Genomic DNA, 24,741 nt, shown 5'->3' on the forward strand with positions numbered 1-24,741 from the left:
CTTTCCAATCTATTGAGTTCATGTGTTTTCAGTGAATGGTACACCATACACAGATGTTTCTGAAAATGTTATGGTTCCATCCTTGTGGTAACAATTTGAAGAAAGCTTTTTTCTGTTTCAGCTTGACTGTACCCCTGTGCACAAAGCCAGTTCCATGAGTCATCATTCAGTCTGTGCTGTTCCCCTCATATTTGTTATTTAACTGTGCATTGTATCACCAATTCTTATTTCACCATGTTTGTTTCTATGTCTTGATCTGTTGCTGCCATCTGCTGGCCAGAATTTGCATGCTGCATGCCCATGTTATAGCTAGTAAGTGTTTTCTCTGCTGGGCGTGGTTTTAGGCAAGCCTTGGTTCTGGTCACTTCCTGCAGCCATTTTTATGTGCTTTATAGCTGTGTGACAGGACATTCAATACCCTGGGCTTGTGAAGGCATCAGTTTTTTGACCAGCAGTTAGCCTCAGGAAAGATATTACAGGACAGCATGAATACCTCTACTACATTACAGTATTGTATCACTGTTTGTCGCTGTATTTGGACCAAATAAACCCACGCTGATTTCATTTCCGTGTATACGTTTGGATCCGTTTAACCTGAGCATCTGCCGATCCGGTCTGCTCCACTGCTTGGATACGAAGGTAGGAAGTTACACAGCCATTATCAGTTATACCTTCATTCGCCTTCATGTGGGGACAGAACAGTCAAAAACTGCCTTAAAGTCCATACCCCGCTACAGATTCCCTCAGAGTCCAGTACCACACTCAGGAATCTCCCTAGCAACAGGCCCACTTGCAGCAAATCTGCTCGGCTACAGTGCATGTTCCACAAGCCTATGCGGAAGCACTGCACATACGCAGTATCTATACTCTCGCCTGGAAGTCCTCCACAACTCGCCAAGCCATTCCTAAAGTCCTATATTAACTTTTGCTCGCATAACAGAAGTACTGTTTATGCATGTTCCTTACACTGCTGTGGCCGCCGCAAAACCCCGCAATTCATTCTAAATATCTTAGAACTTTTGTTAAGGTGCCCTATCGGAGCTGTACGGCGATTTTCAGCGTCCAATTCAAAAGTTCATTTTCTTAAAGAGACAGCGCACCTTAAGTCAAAATGGCCGAAAAGGACTTTGCACAGTTCCCCAGTGATGAAATAAAGCAAATGCAACCTGATACTGATCATTATGAAGGGCAGGGAACAGAATCCACACTTCCAGCAGAACAAGTCGTGCGACCAAGACGCTCTCTCAAACCGACAGTAAAGGTCATTGAAAATTATCACACCACAAAGGATGAGCTATGTGATAACCTGGAGGAACAATGGGAACGAGTTTCCTCCCTCATGTCCGGACTTAAATCCTCCTCAGGTGATGCCACAAGCTTACAAGTTGCCATCGGGTGGCTGGACACAGCTCAAGAAAGATACAAGAGACTGTCCACAAGGTATATAACCTTTCTAAAAGACTCTAATATCGATGAAGCCCTATCAGAACTGAGCAAGGCAGAATCAATAGCCAGACAAAGAGACATCATGGTGCTGGATGTTAAAGGTAAAGCGGAACTCCGTATCTCGCATTTGCAAGAAACTAGATCACACAGATCAAATTCATCTAAACATTCCTCTCGGTCATACAAATCATCGTGCTCAAGAAGCTCATCCTTGAGCGACAGATTACTAGAGGCCCGCATAAACGCAGAGCAATCCAAAGAGAGACGCTCCTTCACAGAAAAAGAAGCTCTTGCAAGAGCAGAGGCCAAGAGGGCAGAGGTAGAAGCAGAGGCCAAGAGGGCAGAAGCAGAGGCTCGAATAAAGACTTTCGAATCAGAGATGCAGGAGGAAATTGCATTAGCTAAAGTAAGACTACTTGAGCAAGCATTGAGCCAAGGTCTTGATCCAGTCTGCTCGCTACCACAGGAGATAGATGATCCAGTTGATCGCACCAGTGACTATGTACTGAATCAGGTATCTGCGCCACCCCCAGTTTGCAGTACCGTCCAAGCCGAGAAGACTGAAACCTCCAAGTCAGCTCTACCTGCGGTACCAGTGCCACCCACAGCACCCGAGCAACCTAATAACCGTTACCCGGAAGTGCCCTCTCAAGGACGGTTGTTACAGAAAGATCGCTATCAGGCGTTTTCTGGCCTACCTCCACAGCTCAAGCAGCAGTCATCACAATATACAGAGGCTAAACGAAAGCTTAACCCTGCAGCTACATCATTCTACCCGGAAGCATCTCACCCCTTCACGCCAGGCAGCCCATACGCCCCAGGGGCATCACAAGTCGTCATGGCAACAAGCAGTGAGAAATCAGATATGTCTGAGTTTGCCAGGTTTATGGTCAGCAGAGAGCTAATCAACACCAGTCTCTCAAAATTTGATGACTGTGCAGAGAGCTACAGAGCTTGGAAGGCAACCTTCAAGGCCGCCATCGCTAACCTCAACCTAACCGCAGAGCAGGAGTTTGACCTCTTGATCAAATGGCTGGGCCCAGGCTCCACAAATTGTGTCAAGAGCCTCAGAACTGTCTACGTGGGACAAGCAGAAGCAGGTCTAGCTGCTGCCTGGCAGAGACTTGAACGTACCTTCAGCAGTGCAGAAGCAATAGAGAAGGCCCTATTCAAGAGACTGCAGAACGTTCCAAGGATCAATCTCAAGGATGTCCAGAAGCTTCAGGATTTAAGTGATCTGCTCATGGAACTGGAGCTTGCCAAGGGTGACCCTCGTCTGTCCGGGCTGTGCTACCTGGATACAGCTCATGGAGTGAACCCGATTGTCGTGAAGCTACCATACAGTCTGCAAGAAAAGTGGGCGGCATCAGTCTCAAGGTACAAAAGAGAGCATGACATCACCTTTCCCCCATTTATTCACTTCTGTAGATTTATCAATGAACAGTCCCAGATGAGGAATGACCCCAGCCTCGACTTCCTGGAGTTCAACACTACTGCTTCAGCGACATCATCACCAAGGTATGAAAGCGTCATGCATAAACACAGAGACTTCAAGAGCAGCGTGAGTGTTAGAAAGACTAACCTACCATCTCCTGTAGTACCCACGGGTAAACAGTACACTACCTCATCAGGAGATAAGACCTTCAATCGTGAATGTCCCATTCATAAAAAACCACACTCTCTGAACAAATGTAGAGGGTTTAGATCCAAAACCATACAGGAGCGCAAGAAAATCCTCACCGAGCTTGGGGTATGTTTCAGATGCTGCGCTTCATTGGAACACATGGCTAAGGACTGTAAATCTGTCATCAAGTGTGAGGAGTGTCATAGTGAAAGGCATGCCTCAGCTATGCATCCAATCCCACTCTCCAGAGATTCACCCACTGCCATCACCACCAGTCCTGCTCCAAGTCATGGCGGGGAGCCCCAAAATTACGCTAATGCAGCGACTGCTGTTTCCTGCTCATGCTTGGATGTATGTGGGGAGGGCCAGTGTGAGAAATGTTGTGCCCAAATATGCCTAATCAAGGTCTACCCAGAGGGACTACCAGAAAAGGCAGTAAAAATGTATGCCATCATCGACGACCAAAGCAACCAGTCCCTAGCAGGTCCTAAATTCTTTGAAGCCTTTGGAATAAAGGGACCATCCGAACCCTATACTTTAAACACCTGCTCGGGCCGCATAGAGACTAGCGGCAGAAGGGCACAAGGATTCATCGCCTCTCCTGTCAGTGGGGATACGGAAATACCCTTACCGAGGCTGATCGAATGTGATCAAATACCCAACCATAGGGATGAGATTCCTACCCCAGAAGCTGCATTTCACCAACCTCACCTAAGGCACCTAGCCAACGTTATCCCACCTATGGACATCAACGCCGAGATTCTACTCCTGCTCGGCAGAGACAATCTAAGGGTACACAAGGTGCGTCAACAGTGTAATGGTCCTGACTATGCGCCATATGCCCAGAGACTGGACTTGGGATGGGTAATCATAGGAAATGTATGCTTAAATCAACCAAAAATCGACTCCTTCAAAACGTACGTGCGTGCAGATGGACGCACAACTTGCATTAAGCCGTGTCCTCATCACTATGAGGTGAAAGAGAAGTCTCCAGGCCTCGTACAACTACCTGACGTCATTACTCCCCTCTTTGCCGACAACTTGGGGAGATCAGTCTTTCATACAACCAAGGACGACGATAAAGTAGCCTTGTCAGTAGAGGACAGAGAATTTGTCGAGATAATGGACAGTGAGTTCTTTAAAGACGAAACCAATCACTGGGTTTCTCCATTACCCTTCCGAGCTACCAGGGTAAGACTCCCGAACAACCGGGAACAAGCTCTGTCTAGATTTAACTCTCTTCAGCGTACCATGAACAGCAAGCCTGAAATGAGAGAACACATCGTTGCCTTTATGGATAAAATATTCCGTAACAACCATGCAGAACCAGCTCCATCCTTAAGGAAGAACGACGAATGCTGGTACTTGCCTTCATTCGGAATATATCATCCACGAAAACCTAATCAAATTAGGGTTGTCTTTGATTCAAGCGCCAAACATCAAGGTGTATCTCTTAACGATATTCTTCTCACAGGTCCTAATCTGACTAATAACCTAGTCGGAGTGCTGATGAGATTCAGGAAAGAGCTTGTCGCCATCACTGCTGACATTGAACAGATGTTCCATTGTTTTGTAGTCCGAGAGGACCACCGGAATTTCCTCAGGTTCCTGTGGTACAAGGACAATGACACCAACGCAGAGATGATGGAGTATCGTATGAGGGTACATGTGTTTGGAAACAGCCCTTCACCAGCCGTAGCGACTTACGGGCTTCGGAGAACTGCATTAGAGTGGATACGTGGATGACGGGCTTCTACGTGGATGACGGGCTCAAATCGCTACCAACTGAAGAAGCGGCTATCGATCTGCTCAAAAGGACTCAAAATATGTTGTACCAAGCTAAACTTAGACTACACAAAATTGCTTCAAACAGCCTAACCGTAATGAGAGCCTTCGAGCGAGGTGATCATGCACCTGGATTCAAAGACATTAAACTGAGACTGGACAGTCCACCTGTGCAGAGGAGCTTGGGCCTCAAATGGGATCTCTCGGCTGACTCCTTCGGTTTTCAAATAAGTTGTGCAGACAAGCCATTCACAAAACGTGGTGTCTTATCAGTGGTAAACAGCCTATTTGATCCGCTGGGATTTGTAGCGCCCATCGCCATACAAGGTAAATCCCTACTGAGACAGCTTTCTGAAACCATCAAGGATTGGGATACCCCACTTCCCTCCGATAAAGAGCAAAAATGGGAAGCCTGGAAGCAATCTTTGTGTGCTTTGGATGAGATCCACATCCCAAGATGCTATATTAAAACCTCACTTACTTATAGCATAAAGAAGGAACTCCACGTGTTCTCGGACGCCTCCACAGAGGCCATAGCAGCGGTCGCCTATCTGAAGGTCACAGAACCCAACAAGCAAAATCACGTTGGATTCGTCTTTGGTAAGGCTAAGTTAGCTCCCAAGCCTGATCATACTATTCCCAGACTTGAACTCTGTGGGACTGTGTTAGCAGTGGAGATTGCAGACTTCATACAAGAAGAACTAGGTGTCAACATAAATGAAGCTCAGTATTACACGGACGGTAAGGTCGTTTTAGGTTACATCCACAATCAGACGAGACGATTTTATGTGTACGTCAGTAACCGCATAGAGAGAATCAGGAGGTCCTCCAAACCTGAACAATGGTACTATGTACCATCTGAACCTAATCCAGCAGATCATGCCACTAGACCTATGTCTGTAGGTTCATTTACTAACTCTACTGGGCTTACAGGTCCGGAGTTTCTGCTAGGACAGGCGGACGAATGTGTACAGGAAGTTTTCAGCATCCAGGATCCGGATAATGATCCAGAAATCCGCGCTGAAGTTAGTGTATTGATCACTGGAACAAAGCAAACCTGCAGCCTCGGTTGCCAGCGCTTTGAACGTTTCTCTAGTTGGATGAGACTCGTCAGGACTATCGCAAGGTTAGTGCACATTGCAAAATGTTATCACAATACTCACAAAGATAAGGATTGTCACGTTGGCACGTCTGCCATAAACCCTTCTCTGCGGAAAACATCTCTCATAGTGAGTCCCTCATAATACGTCACGTCCAACAAGAGGAATTCAATGTAGAATGGAAGTGCTTGTATAACAAACAGCAGATTCCAATTAAAAACCCTCTTGCCAACTTAAATCCAGTTATTGACAGTTTTGGCTTGCTCAGAGTTGGTGGTCGTTTGAATCAAGCCCACCTAAGAGTTTCAGAACAAAATCCTCTCATCATTCCCAGCAAACACCAGATCACCGTCTTGCTGATTCGACACTACCACAAAAAGACTGAACACCAGGGCAGGCAAATCACTGAGGGCAAGTTACGGTCTGCTGGCCTTTGGATTATAGGTATGAAAAGACGTGTGGCCCAAGTATTGCATGACTGTGTTCACTGTCGCAAAGCTAGAGGAAAACAACTACACCAACAAATGGCTGATTTGCCTGCGGACAGACTATGTACAGAGCCGCCTTTCACCTACGTTGGCCTAGACGTCTTCGGGCCATGGATGGTGTCTGCACGCAGGACCCGTGGCGGTCACGCAAACAGTAAGCGTTGGGCTGTACTATTTACTTGCATGAGTGTGCGAGCCGTTCACTTAGAGGTCATAGAATCCATGGACACATCCAGCCTTTTTAATGCCTTAAAGACGGTTCTTCGCAATCAGAGGACCAGTGAAACAGTTGAGGTCTGACCGTGGAAGCAACTTCATTGGAGCCTGTAGAGAACTGAACATAGACACCAAATCCATTCAAGATCACTTGGCGGAAAGGGGTTGCACCTGGATTTTCAATCCTCCTCATAGTTCCCACATGGGGGGCTCCTGGGAGAGAATGATCGGAATATCACGCAACATCTTGAATTCTATGTTGATGGATGTAAACTCTTCAAGACTCACACATGAGACTCTAGTCACCCTTTTCGCTGAAGTTTCAGCCATCATCAATTCTAGACCCCTCGTGCCAGTATCTATGGATCCTGAAACACCAGCCGTACTGACTCCAGCTATCCTACTTACCCAAAAAACTGAGATTACGCTAATACCTAGTGGAGAATTTACTCATGCGAATATCTACCAAAAACAATGGAAACGTGTACAATACCTAGCTGATTACTTCTGGAACAGGTGGCGAAAGGAGTATCTTAATATTCTTCAAGGAAGAAGAAAGTGGCAACACCACAAACCAAACCTAAAAGAAGGTGACCTCGTGTTAATGAAGGAGCAACATACCGTGCGGATTGACTGGCCTATGGGACTAATTACAAAAGTGCTTCCTAGCAAGGATGGCAAGGTCCGTAAAGTGGAGTTGAAGATCTTCAGAAAGGGTGAGCTTAAAATGTTCGCAAGGCCAATTAACAAACTCATTTTGATACTACCCATCGAGAACATTCCTGCTGGGTGAACTCTACTGAACTTGAACTTTGTGGTTCTTCTCTATTCCAACTCGGAATCTACTATATTGTTATGTTTATTGCATTCTAACATGTTCTTTGTTACAGGTTGTTTTGTATTTTATGGACATTCGTCATATTTGTTATTTAACTGTGCATTGTATCACCAATTCTTATTTCACCATGTTTGTTTCTATGTCTTGATCTGTTGCTGCCATCTGCTGGCCAGAATTTGCATGCTGCATGCCCCTGTTATAGCTAATAAGTGTTTTCTCTGCTGGGCGTGGTTTTAGGCAAGCCTTGGTTCTGGTCACTTCCTGCAGCCATTTTTATGTGCTTTATAGCTGTGTGACAGGACATTCAATACCCTGGGCTTGTGAAGGCATCAGTTTTTGACCAGCAGTTAGCCTCAGGAAAGATATTACAGGACAGCATGAATACCTCTACTACATTACAGTATTGTATCACTGTTTGTCGCTGTATTTGGACCAAATAAACCCACGCTGATTTCATTTCCGTGTATACGTTTGGATCCGTTTAACCTGAGCATCTGCCGATCCGGTCTGCTCCACTGCTTGGATATGAAGGTAGGAAGTTACACAGCCATTATCAGTTATACCTTCATTCGCCTTCATGTGGGGACAGAACACAGTCATGATTTGACAACTTTGGTGTGGAGAAAATTAACTGGTCTGCACAAAGCCCTGACCTCAATTCTTAAAGCGGAGTAACACTTGAAAAAAAAAAGTAAATAAAAGTCAGCAACTACAAAAACTGTAACTGCTGGTTTTTAAAGTACAGCCACTTACCCGTCCCTCGGTCCAGCGGTGTCCTCACCACGGCTGGTTTCACCGGCCGGCTTCTCTCCCTGGCGCCGGCATCTTCGGTGTGGGCACCCGGCTGTGATAGCTTGCAGATTCACAGCCGGGTGCCCACTGCGCATGCGCAAATAGTGCTGCACTTTTTGAATGGCCCTATAGTCTTCTGGGACCTGTCACATATCCAAGAAGAATACAGGGAGGGAGGGGAAGAGGACGACTTCCGCTTCCGATCCCCTACGCAATTGCAGCAAAAGTGGGAGCGGGTACCTGTCAAATTCAGTTACCCTCTCCCCCCCAAAGGTGCCAATCCTTAATGGGGAGCGGGGAACAAAGGCTTAAAGCGGGACTTCCCCCTTTTGGGTGGAGCTCCACTTTAAGGATGAATTAGAATGACAATATGAGGCAGGTCTTTTCATCCAACATCAATACCTGACCTCACAAATGTTATTTTGGCTGAACAGGTACAACTTGAAAAGAAAGGTGGATGCTGTTCTAGCCACAAACGAAAGCCAACTCCATATTAATGTTTATGGTTTGCACAGAGGATGTTCAATAAGTTTTATTGTTGAAGTTTAGGAGTCCACAAAATTTTGTTCATAATCTGTGAGAATGCACACTCAACAGTTTGGGTTAATGTCAACAGAACTGTGACTTTTAGGCCTTGCTTAGACGAGCAGTTGGAGGGTGGCAACAATGTGCGGTTGAGCCGTGTTTTCTTGCCTACCAATTGCCCCCCTCCTTAAGCTTCAGTAAGCAGCGGACGGGGATTTTTTTCAAACCATGGTCGTGATGCATTGCTGCACAACCACAGCAGTGTTGACCTGACATGGACCGTTCGGCAGATGGAAAGCCCTCTGAGCACTGCCCATGCAAATCAATGGTGAAGCTCCACAAATGCCCTGCAACCGCGTGCAATGCATATGGTTGCGGCACGATTGTCGACAGAAATAATATTATTATTATACAAGATTTATATAGCGCCAACAGTTTGTGCAGCACTTAAAACAGCCGGTGGGGAGGCATCGCATCTCTTCCTCACCGCCTATCAGTAGCATCTGGAGTTCGATCCCAATGCAGATCAGGCTTCACAGGCAAGATAATCACATCTAAATCTACCCTTACTTATCCCATAGTTTTTTTACATACTATACATCCCAAATTAAATTTTCTTTTAATCTATTTTTGCCTATAGCTACACTATGCTATAGTTACTTTCCCGCTTGAACTCTGCATTTACAGGCACATTTGTTTTCTAAAGCCCTTATGAGTTCTCTTCACTGGAACTAAGGGGCCAAGGCCAACCCCTGAAAACCAACCCCACACCATAATCCTCCTCCACCAATCTTTACACTTGGCACAATGCAGTCTGGCAAGTACATTTGTCCTGGCAACTGCCAAAATCAGACACATCCATCGGATTGCCAGAGAAGCGTGATTCCTCACTTCACAGAACACATCTCCACTGCTCTAGAGTCCAGTGGTGGCATGCTTTACACCACTGCATCTGGCACTTGGTGATGTAAGGCTTGGATGCAGCTGCTTGACCATGGAAATCCATTCTATGAAGTTCTCTATGCACTGTTGTGCTAATCTGAAAACCACATGAAGTTTGGAGGTCTTTAGTTATTGACTCTGCAGAGAGTTGGCAACTTCTGCGAACTGTGCAGTTCTGCATGCACTGACCCCACTTTGTCATTTTATATGGCCTACCACTTTGTAGCTGAGTTGCTGTTGTTCCTGTCAGGGCAGGGCTGTGGAACGGACAGGTAGGCCTAGTAGCAGGGTAACGCACTGACTGATGACAACCACCACCAACAGACCGAAGTCATTCAGGGTGCGGAGTCTAAGTCCCAGGCTGCCCTTCACCAGGGCCCCTGATGGTGGGGATGGACTTGACGCAGCCAGGAACCAGGTCGCGGCCCCCGAGACACCCCGGCTGCAGTAATGGTCGCCGCCAATGGCGTGTAGCTGGTAGGAATGACAATAGCGTAGTCAGGCAGGCCGGGTCGACAACAACGGGACAAAACGGTACAGAGCAGTAGACAAGAATCACAGGTCACGGGCCGGGTTCAGCAACGGAAGGTCAGATCAAAGGAAAACACAGAGAATGGTCTAGTCACAAGCTGAGTCAGATACCAGAAGAGTCACGAGAGTATACACAGAGCTGTAGCAACACCAAGACACAAGACACAAGTGCAAAGAGCATGTGTGGATCACAGGCTTATATGTACTCAGCCACACGCCTCTGGGGAATGGACCTCAGAGACCTGAAGGCATAAAAGACTCCCACCATGCTCAGCAGAAACCCAAGATGGACGCCAGCACATGAAGCTGCACAGTCTCTGGGAAAAGGAAGGACCTTGACAGTTCCCAGTTGCTTCCACTTTGTTATAATACCACTAACAGTTGACCGTGGAATATTTAGTAGCAAGGAAATTTCACGGATGGACTTATTGCACAGGTGGCAACCTATCACTCTACCATGCTTGAATTTACTGAGCTCCTGAGAGCGACCCATTCTTTCACAAATGTTTGTAGAAGCAGTCTTTATGCCTCGGTGCTTGATTTTATATACAGTATCTGTGGCCATGCAGGTGATTGGAACACCTGAATCCAATGATTTGGAGGGGTGTCCCAATACTTTTGGCAATATAGTGTATCTATATACTGTAGAGTATCCTATCTGCCAAAATATGTAACTCTGTATAGCCATTCTGCTGCCCAAGGAATCTTTGCCAGACAGTACAACCAGGTCCTCAACACGTTAAATACTTTAGCTTGGTCTTGGTCAAGGACTTGTTCCCAGCCCCAGTCATCTAAGATATTTATTTTTAATTTGCTTTAAACCCACAGCACCCTCATTCCCAGTACCTGTGTGTTGTCAGGACGAAGAGAGCCTTTCTTACAGACCAGCAGAGGTCCCACTAGTCCAGAATTAGTGTCCTTGGTTGGGTTAACTGCAGAGTAGTACAGGTAAGTCAGGCAGTTAGGATCACGGTTTGTAGGTCCATTTTCTTCTAGTACTTTCCAGGTGTATGTGAATGTCTCCCCAGGTCCAACATGGGATCCTCCTTTCTTACTGCTCCCTTCCAAAGAAAACATTCAAATTAGAACCTTCACTTTGGCTTTACTAGTAGTTACATTATTGTTACATCATTGAAGGAAAGCTTCATGAATTATATATTCCTCTATGCTGTCATTTCTGAAATGCAGATGAAAACTGGACCCAGAGTGCAGCATTAATATTAACTCAATGCCTCTGGTCCTTCTGCTTTCTGCTATTTTATGGAAATTTGTTGCCTCAATGAACATCTATGAACACCATTTGCAGAAACGTTAGGGCCCTACTAACCTTCTTGTCTGGTCTTGAAATATATTGTAATTGTATATCACCCTTTAATTCTTTGGCGTCGAGAGCACACAAATATGCGGTCTCTCGTCGGCTGGGCCTTGACGTCGAGAGGCTGCATATTTATGTACCCGATACAAACATGCGCCTGCACAGTTACTGGCATCTCACAAAAAGCTCTCGATTGCGAGTAGCAATCATGTGACCACTGTGACAGCCAATCGGGGTGGTCACATGACCCTAAACCCTGTACCACCTCACGGCATCACAAACACTTTCAAGGGGCAGGAGGAGCTAGCGACAAGGGGTTAAATTGTAACATTCTGCACAAACTGTTGGCACTATAAATCCTGTATAATAATTAGGCCTCGTGCACAATGGGCATGTTTTCTGCTGCTCCTAGGGGTGTTTGACTTTTTTTTTCCTGCCTCTAAACACCCCTGCATGTTAGCCTATGTGCCCATGCACACATAGCTGTTTAGAGGAGTTTAGAAGTAGAAAAAGCTATAAGCACCTAAGTACTAGGAGCATTTAGTGCTTGGGACTTTACTCATTTCAATGGTCAGGATAAATTATTATTCTGGTCAAATAAATGAAATAACGCCCAAGCAGCTGATGTACCTAAATGCGCCTAAACATGTTACCCAAGTTTACAAGCATCAAGTGTTTCTTCTGCCAAACAACTGCTGCCAAGAAGAAAGAATTCTAAGAGAATTAGAAAAACGTCCTGTGTACATGAGGTCTTAAATTGTAAGCTCTGAAGAGGAAGATCCTCCTAACCCTATTATTATTATTATACAGGATTTATATAGCGCCAACAGTTTGCTCAGCGCTTTACAATATAAAGGGATACAATACAGCAACAATACAGTTCAATACAAGAGGGTTGGAGGGCCTGATCCTGGGAGCTTACAATCTAAGAGATTGAATTGTATTGTAACTGTACTGTCTTCCTTTATATTGTCAATTTCTGCACAATCTGTTGGTGCTATATAAATCCTGTATAATAATAAGAATTTATTCAGGAGCAGAGACAGGTAGTGGAGAGTGCACATAACAGAACTCATGGGGCCCCCTGGGCAATAGGGGATCATGGGGCCCCTGTGTCCTTGCCCAAACTCAAAAAAGCCTATGAAAAAGGTACCAGGGGCATCTCATGGGGCCCCCTACTGACCCCAGGCCCTCGGGCTATGCCCGAGTTTCCAAATGGTCAGTCCGCCCCTGGTGCCAATTACTCAGTCATGCAACATGTACCCGTGTGAAATTGTTATTTTTTGAGACAGATAGCGCTTTCTTTTAGTGGCATCTGATCATTTCATCTTTTTATTTTTTGCTATATAAATGAAAAAATATCGAAAATTTAAAAAAACATTTTTTTTGCTTAATTTTTGTTATAAAAATTTGCAAATAAATAATTTTTCTTCATAAATTTAGGCCAAAATGTATTCTGCTACATTTATGGGGTAAAAATAACCCAAAACAGTGTATATTATTTAGTCTGTGTGGAAGATATAGAGTCTATAAACTATAGGATATATATTTGAAAATTGATCAGTTGAGACCCAAAAATGCTGGACGCTAGTATGACATATGGCAGTGATCAGGATACTGGTATGGGTTATGGCAATGATCAGAACACTGGTATGGGGTATGGAAGTGATCAGAACGCTTGTATGGGGTATGGAGGTGATCAGAATGCTGGTATGGCATATGGGGTGATCAGGATGCTGGTTTGGGGGATGTTGGTGATCAGAATGCTAGTATGGGGTATGGTGGTGATCAGGACACTGACGGGTATGGCGGTGATCAGAACGCTGGTTTGAGGTATGGTGGTGATCAGAATACTGGTTTGAGCTATGGCGGTGATCAGGACACCGGTATAGCATATGGGGTGATCAGGATGCTGGTATGGGGCATGGCGGTGATCAGGGTGCTGGTATGGCATATGGCAGGGATCAGGGGGTTGGTATGGGGTAAAGCAGTGATCAGAGCATTGGTGTGGGGTATGGCTGTTATCAGGAAACTGGTATGGGGGTGTTTTTGTGCACACTGGGACAGGTGACAGGAGCTGACCGCATTATTTATTATGATTATACTGGAGCACTGATCAGGGACACTGGGGCACCAAAGTGGGACACTGTGGATGGCTGAAACAGCAGTCTGTGAGTGCACAAGCAGCCTGACAGGCTGCTGTCCACTCACAGGCTTCAGGATCGCTTCTCTCTGCTCTCACACTGAAAGCAGAGAGAAGCAATCTTTATGCAGCACTCTCCTAGTTCAGCAAGGGGAGCTAGACCCTGATGACTAGAGAGGAGCTGATTAGCAGCTCAAGTGAGATGGTCAGAGGGGTCAAACTTTGGTCAGGATTGAGAGACTCTGCAGGCCAGCCCCTCTGGCATTTCTCCCTGCTCTGAGACTTTCAGAGGAGGGCCTTGAAGGCAGTGGGGTGGATCTGAGGAGTGGTTGGCTGCACTTTGAGGGACCTTAGCCAGTCCCCAACAGAAGACTTGGCAGGGGGCTGGACTCCCCTAAATGTGTTGGAGCCTGCTCAGTAGCAGGAGAGAGTTGGGTGGAAGAAGGAGAGAGGAAGATGTGAGGTTGTGGTGGAAGGCTGCCAGCAGGCCTGGTGGGATGGGGCCTGCCTGCGAGCCTGGCGTTGGAAAGGAGGAAAACTCAGGACTCACTGGCCCCCTGAGAGAGAACCATCTGTATGGCAGGGAAGGAGCAGTCCAGCTGATAGGACTGGTAGCAGCAGCCATTCCACAAGCAGTAAAGGAGAGGATCTGAGTGAGTACACCTGTAACCCCTGGGCAGATAGGGGAGGGAGCATTCTTGTGGAAAACCAGATTAGCCATCTGCTAGGGACTGTTACACAATTAAAGGAACAGGAGCCAGATCCCCTGCTCAGGAAGAAAGCCTTCAGATTGCTGGGTGAAGCAGAGTTCTGGGGTAGTACAACTGGAGCTGCTGGCTAGCACTCCAACACAGACTGTGTGTCAGAGAGGAGGAGATGTGAATAGTTCAGGAAGTTGTACCCAGAGTTCAGTTCCCTTTGGCATCCTACACCCCTTACCCTATCCAAGTTGAATCCTCTCAATAAAATAACAAAACCAATGTACAAGGTCTGATTTCTGTCTGTGAATGAAAGTTATGTGGAAAATGCTAATTGACTGGCTGTGCAGGACAAGTAAGTTAGTCCGCATCAGCAAAACTTTCCATCTGCCGTCTATTTGCAATGAGTGGATAGGAAGAGGTAAAAGGTCAACTGAATCAAAATGTACACTATATTGGCAAAAATATTGGGACACCCCTCCACATCATTGGTTTCAGGTGTTCCAATCACTTCCATGACCACAGGTGTAAAAAAAATCAAGCACCGAGGCATGCAGACTGCTTCTACAAACATTTGTGAAAGAATGGGTCTCTCTCAGGAGCTCAGTGAATTCAAGCGTGGTACTGTGATAGGTTGCCACCTGTGCAATAAGTCCATCAGTGAAATTTCCTTGCTACTAAATATTCCACGGTCAACTATTAGTGGTATTACAACAAAGTGGAAGCAACTGGGAACAACAACAACTCAGCCACAAAGTGGTAGGTCACGTAATATGACAGAGCGGGGTCAGCGCATGTTGAAGCACACAGTTTGCAGAAGTTGCCAACTGTCTGCAGAGTCAGTAGCTGAAGACCTCCAAACTTCATGTGGCCTTCAGATTAGCACAACAGTGCATAGATTGTTTTGTGGAATTCCATGGCAGCTGCATCCAAACCTTACTTCTCCAAGAGCAATGCAAAGTGTGGATGCAGTGGTGTAAAGCAGACCACCAATGGAGAGCAGTGGAGACGTGTTCTCTGGAGTGAGGAATCATGCTTCTCTGTCTGACAATCCTATGGACATGTCTGGGTTTGGTGGTTCCAGCGAAGGGAACTCTTAAGTCATCAGCATACCAAGACATGTTGGACAATTTCATGCTCCCAATGTTGTGGGAACAGTTCCTGTTCCAACATGACTGCGCACCAGTGCACAAAGCAAGGTTCATAAAGACATGGATGAGTGAGTTTGGGGTGGAGGAACTTGACTGGCCTGCACAAAGTCCTGACCTCAACCCGATAGAACACCTTTGGGATGAATTAGAATGGAGACTGTGAGCCAGGCCTACATCAGTGTCCGACCTCACAAATGCACTGGTCAAACATTCCCATAGACACACTCCAAAACCTTCTGTTATAGCTGCAAAGGGTGGGCCAACTCAATATTGAACACTACGGACTAAGACTGGAATGCCATTGAAGTTCATGTGCTTCTTGGGGACTCTCTCTGCTGAATTTCCAGGCTCCAGGGAGGAGTGATTTAGCCCTTTGGAGGTGATAAGAAAGTTTCTTCTGTTTTAAGAAGGCTTTGCCGTATTTTACAGTATTTCTGGTGAAGGGTTTATTGGTTCCTTGTGATCACCATAACTATAGTGAGTCATTCATGTTTTCCCTTTTTTGTAGTAGGTTTCACAGAACATAATATAATAGCTTACCATCCTCATATGGAGCACCTTCTGAATCTTTACTAAAAGACACTCCATGAGCCATGATGCTGTAGTTCTGGTCAGCCATATTGTTAAACACAACGACAATTGTATCTCTAACTTCAGCCTTAATCACTGGACCTAAAATAAAGTGAGGAAAACAATCAATGTTCAATTTATATGCATGGGACTAAAGAAAGAAACATCTGACAGACTTGCTATCTGCGATCTATCTACTGTATCTATCTATCTATCTATCTATCTATCTATCTATCTATCTATCTATCTATCTGTCTATCTATCTATCTATCTATCTATCTATCTATCTATCTCAGTCTCCTTCATAAACAAGGTCAACTATGAACTGGGATATGGGGTTTTATAAAGTAGAAGAAAGTAAAACTATAGGCAAAACATTTTTTTTCATTTTGGATAGAGCAAGGTTTTTTTTTTCGCCATTTGTGTCCCATTGCAGAGATTTTCCTTCCCCTCCTGTCCCATAGCCAAACAGGAAGTGAGAAGAAATCCCTGAAAATTAGGGGAATTTCTTGGGGACCTCCAGGTCACCAGAACTAGTGTTCCCATTGGAAGATTTCACCACTTACACTTTTCTGAGGACAACCCAAAATTTGGGGTTTTCTTTTACTTTTACTTTCTTGGTCAATCATTTTTATTCAATTGTATCATGGAAACACAATAACACAAAAAGCACCCGGTCTGCCCAGCTGGGAGAACATCTTCTCTGATAGACGGAAAGAATTTTAAACATTAAATACTAAAGCTGGCCATACACAGATCGTATATCAGGGGATTCCTGTTGAATCTGCCAAATTCAATGTGTTTTATTGGATTTAGGAAAGGTTATACACAAATTAAAATTGATCATTGCACAGATCCAGCTTTGAAAGCCTGAAGAACAATGCAATAATACATTAACATCATATGTGGAGCTTACTCTACACATGAGTGTCAGAGGCATTCTCATGTTCCAAAAAGCTAAATACAGTTCTCCAAGGAGATCACTGTAAGGCCATCCATGCCCACATTATGAATCTGCTAAGTTTTGTTCCATGGGTGGCTGTCTCAGCACCACCATACTCGCCAAAACTCAACTTTTCATACAACTTGTGTCAAAGGGGCCAGGTAGGAAGTTGACAGAACGGGGTCTGTATTCAATCAGATGCAGATATTCTGATGTTAGATATCTTGACAGCCATGAGTGACGGCTGTCAGAAAACAATAGCCTGCATTGCAAATCTGTCCATTCATGCTGTTTAGCATGGAAGGGGGAAACGCGTGACTGCTCTCAGTTGGTCCAGGGGGCTGAAATTGAGAAATTGTATTGTGTACAGCCAGCTTAAAGCAGTAATAAAACCAAAACAAAAATGTAATATATTGCAGTTTACCAATGCTTAGATGTGATGGCTGCATTAGTTTTCTTTTTTTAGGCTTTTTTCCTTCATTTCACCTGGTTGTTCCTACCAGTAACACAATTCCTGTTTTAGGATGTCTGTATTATGCTTTGTTCTGGATGAAGTAAAGCAGACACCTTTGGACAGCAGCCTGGAGAGAGGGTAGTATTAACCAGACTTGACAAACAAATTGAAGATGAACTCCAGCTAACACTTTCTAAGTAGTTACAGCAACAGTTTTTTCTCTTTTTTGGGATAAATGTTTTACATAAATAAATAAAAGCTGATCGTTGTAAGCACCCCTGTCAGTGATACATGTTTTGTCTCTAGCTGCTACATTTGCTGTAAGACTTGGTCTGTTAGGGCCCATTCACACGAGAAACTGCAAGTAACTGCGTGTTTTTTTCTTGTACCTATGCGTGCATTTGATGCCCATTTTACATGCAGTTAATACGCGTTGTACATGGAGTTAAAGCGTGTTTACATGAATTTGACACGCATTTTTCTATATGTATTTGTCATGTAAGGTCACTTCCTTCTTCTTTCTTTACTTGGTCTTCTGTATGCACCGTGATGCATTACAGTGCATTTGCATGAAATTTTGCGCATTTGCAATGTGGAAAAATGCATTATGCTGTACTTTCCTGAATTGACCTGCAGTGGTGTGCACTATGCCCATAAGATAGCCTCTGCAGTTGGAGTGCAGTCCAATGCATTCAACTGTAGCCAACTGCATTCCACTGCATTCGGTGTGAAAGGGCCCTTAAAGGATGTGGAAAAATAACTGAATTACTGGTACGATCATCCGGTGAAATAAAAAAAGAGAAAACGAATACAGTCATCACATCTAAAAATTGGTAAGCTGTGACATGATACATTTTTGGTTTTGGATTTAATACCGTTTTAGGAATCCCAACCTTACAAAGAGCTTGCAATCTTTTAAATGGGTAAAGATCACTTGGTGTTGTTGCCACCAATGATAAATCAAAGTAGGTGAAACATTCATTAGAAGCCAACTGATACCCAAGATTCCAAGATGTTCTTCATCTTCTGTGAGTGTCTTTTTAACATTAAATGTTTCATCTGTATATTCAGTGTATTGGACCTTCCAGTAAGTCCCCCCAATCCTGTTGGAGCTCTTTGTAAAGAAGATTGCAGAATCACTAAAAGAAAAAGAAACAAAAAAACTGAACATATGAAAACTGCAGATTTAAAGCAGAACTAAATATGTTGAATGCAGCACCTACGTCATGGGTGACAAACTACAAGTCCCATGAGGCATTGCAAGATTGACAGTTACAAGCATGAGTCCCAAAGGCAGAGGCATGATGAGACTTGTAGTATCTCAACAGCTGGAGGTTGGCACCCGCTAGTTTGACACCCCTGACCTACGTAATTATGGTTAGCATTGTTTCCATTTCCTTACCTACAAATAAATTATTTTGCTTAGTATTCTTCCTTATATTGCATTCCTAAACTGTCACTGTACCTTGCTTAGTCCTTCTGAGGCTCCTCACCTCTCCTAGTGGGAGGGGTTAAAAGCTGAGGGAAGTGACATCACAAAAGAATACATTCAGGGTGGGCTTGGGAGGAGATACAGGTCCATGTAGATCCTTTCGCAGAGAGCTGATAGGAGGGAGGTGGAGGAAGTCAGTGACTTCTAAGCTAGACAGTTCTACCAGATCAAAGGAGAGGTCAGAGACCTCTTGCTATACCAACACCCCACCACCTGAGACACATATACATGTAGCCACTGGGAAGACATTCAGGCCCCTTTCAGACGGGGCGGATACGTCAGCACGATCCGCCTGCTCACTCTCTCCGCTGATCCCCGCTGAGCAGGCAGATGATAGGTCTGTGTCCGCTTTGCTGCTGCAGAGCAGACACAGACAATGCCCGCTGATTTTAATGGGACAGTCGGATGGAAATGGACCACCTGCCTGTTTCCACCTGAATAGCATCTGATCTGATCCACTGGATGAATGGGGAATGGATCCCCATCTGTCTGTTTTTGGCGCACAGGAACGGATGTCAGCGGGTGTAGAAGTCTAAGGATTGGCAGGTGTCAGCGAACAATAGTCCTCTGACACCCGTTGGCATCCAATCTGACCCTGTACACCAAAAACAGGCGGACCGAATCTGTCCATCCATAGACTTCTATGGACTGGCGGGTGCCAGAGGACAATAGTCTGCTGACACCCACTGACATCCGATCCCATGCTCCAAAAACAGACAGATGGGGATAAGCCTGTCTGTTTCCACCCGATTGTCATCTGATCCGATCCTCTGGACTATTGCCTGCTGACACCTGCCAATCCATAGAAGTCTATGGATGGACAGATTGGGTCAGCCTGTTTTTTGCATACAGGATCGGATTGGATGCCGGAGGTTGTCAGAGGACTATTGTCCACTGACACCCGCCGATCCATAGAAGTCTATGGATGGACCGATTGGGTTCGCCTGAAAAACGGATCGGCGGACCCCATTGGTCTGCTTGTGTGAAAGGGGCCCTATGTACATTTTTTTGCCATCAGTTTCTGAAAAAAATGCATGTATACATAGGGACACAGTTCTGTTTTAAATAAACTATTTACTAGAATTTCACCTAAGCCAGGGTTCCGACACAACTTAGTTAAAGGAATATTTAAAACAATGGATTGATGGCTCTATATAAGTACCTGAAATAAATATTAAATAATAGTATATGGTAAAGTTATTAGAGGTATGACTGTAGCCCTTAATTCCCCTAATGTAACTGATTGTTATTATTTGCATGTAGTGTACCCTTGATCATTGGCTGTAACTTTTTCTATGTAGTGATGTACTATACGTTTTATATTTATAACAATGGTCTTTATTAATGCACACACGTGGACAGCTTTACAGAATGACAGTCACAATACCAAAAACAGTGTACAAAGCCAACCCAACTTGAAATGAATTCCAATGCAAAGACTAAAGTATGCCATCCATCTTTATATGGGGATTGTCTAAATATATAAGGTCTGAAATTTAAAAAGGAAACAAACAAATACAAATGACATAGAATAAACATGCACCTATAGTCTTCACATATCCAGATCATGGCATACAGTGCTGTGAAAAAGTATTTGCCCCCTTCCTATTTTTTTCATTTTTCATTTTTGTCATACTTAAATAATTCAGATTAGCAAACAAGTTTAATATTACGCAAAGTAAATACGAAATGCAGTTTTTAAATGATGATTTCATTTATTAAGAGAAAATGCTGTCCAAACCTGCCTGGCCCTCTGTGAAAAAGTAATTGCCCCCTAAATCCAATAACTGGTTGTGTCACCCTTGGCGGCAACAACTGCAATTGCGATAACTGGCATTGAGTCTTTCACATCGCTGTGGATGAATTTTGGCCAGCTCTTCTGCAGATTTGAGTAAATTACAAACAATACTTATTAGGCTGCAAAGCCATATACAGACACCCTGCAGGACTGCTGCATATCTATTTCTGTGAATTTAATTACTATATACATGGTAAATATCCAGGGCCTCTAAAGCAGCGGTTCTCAACCTGTGGGTCGTGACCCCTTTGGGGGTCGAACGACCCTTTCACAGGGGTCGCCTAAGACCATGGGAAAACACATATTTCCGATGGTCTTAGGAACCGAGATATGCTCCTCTATCTGTCTCCAGGCCACATGCAGATACGCCCACATACAAGTACTCGGCGTGATGACATCATCGCGCCAACCCCATCACATACACCCCGTACAAATACAGGTGTATGTGACAGGGTTGGCACCATAATGTACTTATGTGGACCAGTCACACATGTGTAAAGAGCAGCTACTGTGTAGAAAGCAGCTGCTGTGTTGAAAGCAGCTACTCTGTTAAAAGCAGCTACTGTGTTGAAAGCAGCTACTGTGTTGAAAGCAGCTACTGTGTAGAAAGCAGCTACTGTGTTGAAAGCAGCAGTATTGGAGGTAAAACAACACTTCATGAATTATAATTCCTGGGTAAATGTAAAATCATGTACTGTAAAATCAACTACTGCAAAAAAAAATATCTGTACCATGGGAACTTAATCTGGATGCTGATCGGTCTTTTTAAATTCAGCTGTGGTTGATGTGAATACAAAATTTCATTTATTTGTCATTAGAAATAAAGATTTCACAATATATAATTACATATTGTTTTTGTGATTAATCATTATGCTTTAATTATGTTCAATTTGTAACAATGAAAATACATTCTGCATATCAGATATTTACATTTCGATTCATAATAGTAGCAAAATTACAGCTATGAAATAGCAACGAAAATAATTTTATGGTTGGGGGTCACCACAACAGGAGGAACTGTATTAAAGGGTCGCGGCATTAGGAAGGTTGAGAACCACTGCTCTAAAGGAACAGCACAGTGGCTTAGTGGTTGGCTCTTCCTGGGGTCCTCGGTTTGACTTCCAGCCAGGAATGGATACTACATGAAGTTTGCATATTCTCTCTCTGCTTGCATGAGTTTACCGCCCACATGCTTGTAGGTTGATTGGCTCGTATCTAAATTAGCCCTGATAAGTGTTTGTATGAATGACAGATAGGGATCTGAGATTGTAAGCTCCTCGAGGGCAGGGACTGATGTGAAGTATATAAGTTGTCTGTGCTCTACAAATACCTTGCCAAGAAAACAAAGCTGCAGACTGATAACATCACCAGGTTCCAAAGGTTTATTCAGCCATGCAATCCACACAATAATGCAGGCCATAGACGGGTCTTTATTGGCTGAATTTTTGTCCGCACGAAAAAAAATATTCACGCCGTTATTGGGGCGAGCCCGTCAGCTGTTTTTCACGGATCTTCACATTCATTTCTATCGGTCATGCTGGAAAATCCATGAAAAACGGACATTGGTGGCAGCATCGGCAAAGGGGCCAACCGATTTTTCGTTAATCTGCCGAAAATCCGGCCGATCTGTGGCCTGCCTTAAGCCAGCCATAGATGATTCAAACCATGTATAGGCGGGCTGATTGCACCAGCCTGACAGATGTGTCGTGTGAATATTGCCAGGGGCTAAAGCCACTAGCAATAGTCACTGTGTGTCCTCTCGGTTGGGACGCCCCCCCCCAAGCTTGTAGAACACAATAGCTCAGATGGGGATTCCCCCATCAACACTGGCTATGTTGTTGGGGGAATCTAGCAATTTTCTTTCCTGTAACCACAGGTTGAAAGAAAATCTATAGCTGGGTTAAGTCCTCTCTCTGACCATAATGACAGACATAATCATAGAGATAGTCTCTAACATCAAGCCTGTGAGGGTGAAACGCATCAGTAGATGGATTGCATGGCTGAATTAACCTGGTTTACGGCTCTCTTTTCTTGGCATTTATTCAACACTGCGCTGTGGGGCAGCACAGTGGCTAAATGGTTAGCACTTCCACTTGGCAGTACTAGTGTCGATGATTCAAATCCCAACTACAGCACCACCTGCCTGGAGTTTGCATGTTCTCCCTGTGGCTGAGTGGGTTTCCTCTGGGTACTCCGGTTTCCTCCCACACTCTAAAGACATGCTGGTAGGTTAATTGGATCCTGTCTAAATTGGCCCTAGTATGTGTATGTATGAATGTAAGTTCTCTGGGTCATCTAAAGGCCTGTTGGCGAACATGTCATAGTTCTTTGGTGCATAGTTCCAGAGCACTTTCTCTGCAGCAATAAAATATCTTCGCACAGATCCCGGAGGCAGAGGCACAGGAGTCGCTCCACAATTTCCAACATTATATAAACACCAATTAGAGAAGTAGTTCCTGCACTACTTTTTCAGATTTGGGGTGCAACTTGCATAGACATCTGTTGCACAGATCTCTATCAAATCGTACCCCAAGTTGCACTGCCATCAGACTTTTAAATCATGTGACTTCAAGTGAAGTTGCACGATTTCAAGGTAGGATCCAGTGTGAACCAAGGCTAGAAGAAGTACCTTCTTTCCGCAGCTTTTCTTAGAATATTTGTCTTCATTGACTGTTTTCACAAGCTGCACTGAAGGCAGGTGCTGTACAGAAATCATTTTTTATATGGTTCAACATAAAATTTCACAATTTAAAGTGAACAGAGACATGACAAATATTTTAGGCAATTTACCTCTCTGGGTCATCTAAAGGCCTGTGGGCGAACATGTCATAGTTCTTTGGTGCATAGTTCCAGAGCACTTTCTCTGCAGCAATAAAATATCTTCGCACAGGTCCCGGAGGCAGAAGCACAGGAGTCGCTCCACAATTTCCAACATTATATAAACCCAACATGCCAGCTAGGAATAGAAAAAAAGAAAAATATTACAGCATTGGAAAATAAATATATGTTTAAATAGGTCCTCTCTGAAGGAACCGAAAATATACAGGTTCACATTATGACATTCTACTGTTGGTGTAACAGTTTGGATATCTCTTTTTCACAAATTATTTGGGAAGAAGGACTTTATTTCTATATATTTTTTTCATGATTATTTGGACATTTAATTTTCCTATAATATTTATAATATTTTTTCGGATGTCACTTTTATCACAATTTATTTTTTACACTGTATACAATTTTTATTAATAGTTGAGTCAGGTTGTTGATTTGCGCAGTTTTTTGTTTTTCTACTTATTGGTGTTAATTACCTGTGTGCAGCAGCAATCTACAACCTGGGTGTTTGTTTATTTTTGTTTTATTTTATTTCTCATGTGTATTTATCTTTGTGGTTTTCCTGTGCGCTGGGATTTGCAGTACATGATCCCCTATTGCCCGGGGGCCCCATGAGTTGTCAGTCCGCCCCTAACCTGCTCCTAACCCTCTTGTATTGAACTGTATTGTTGCTGTATTGTCTCCCGTTATATTATAAAGCAGGTTGTTGGCGCTATATAAATCCTGTATAATAATAATAATATAATAATTTTGCTTTTTATTTACCTAAAACACACTGACGCTGACACTAACTGACCCTGATACCAATGTAAAAAAAAAATCCTGACCTTTGACCCTGACCTTTTTACCTTGACCCAAACACTTACCCTGACACTGAACTAGATCAAACCTTGATCTAGGTGTATTCTTTCTTTATTTTTTATTTTATTTTTTAATATGTATTTATTTATGTATCTTTTTTTAACAAACATGTTTTTTTTCTCTATGAAAGGAGTTAGAGAGATGCAATGTATCTCTCTCCTCCATTCATAGAGAAAAAACAAACAAGGGGGGCGGGC

At 44.0% G+C, this 24,741-nt stretch overlaps 1 protein-coding gene across 1 annotated transcript in view; it reads right to left on the minus strand.

Annotated features, from left to right (window-relative positions):
* Positions 1 to 24,741, minus strand: part of HEPHL1 (hephaestin like 1) — a 134,827-nt gene that overhangs the window by 49,808 nt on the left and 60,278 nt on the right. Inside the window, exons 6-9 of the mRNA XM_089655633.1 lie at positions 23,642 to 23,807; positions 18,561 to 18,700; positions 16,135 to 16,266; positions 11,134 to 11,348 (exon numbers count right to left, since the gene is read on the minus strand). Coding sequence (XP_089511759.1) covers positions 11,134 to 11,348; positions 16,135 to 16,266; positions 18,561 to 18,700; positions 23,642 to 23,807 — 653 coding nt within the window. The remainder of the gene's footprint in view (positions 1 to 11,133; positions 11,349 to 16,134; positions 16,267 to 18,560; positions 18,701 to 23,641; positions 23,808 to 24,741) is intronic.

The sequence above is a fragment of the Staurois parvus genome, unplaced genomic scaffold, assembly GCF_062004578.1.
Source record: "Staurois parvus isolate SC_StPar_1 unplaced genomic scaffold, SC_StPar_1.0 ptg000858l, whole genome shotgun sequence".
In the NCBI taxonomy this organism is placed as follows: domain Eukaryota; kingdom Metazoa; phylum Chordata; class Amphibia; order Anura; family Ranidae; genus Staurois; species Staurois parvus.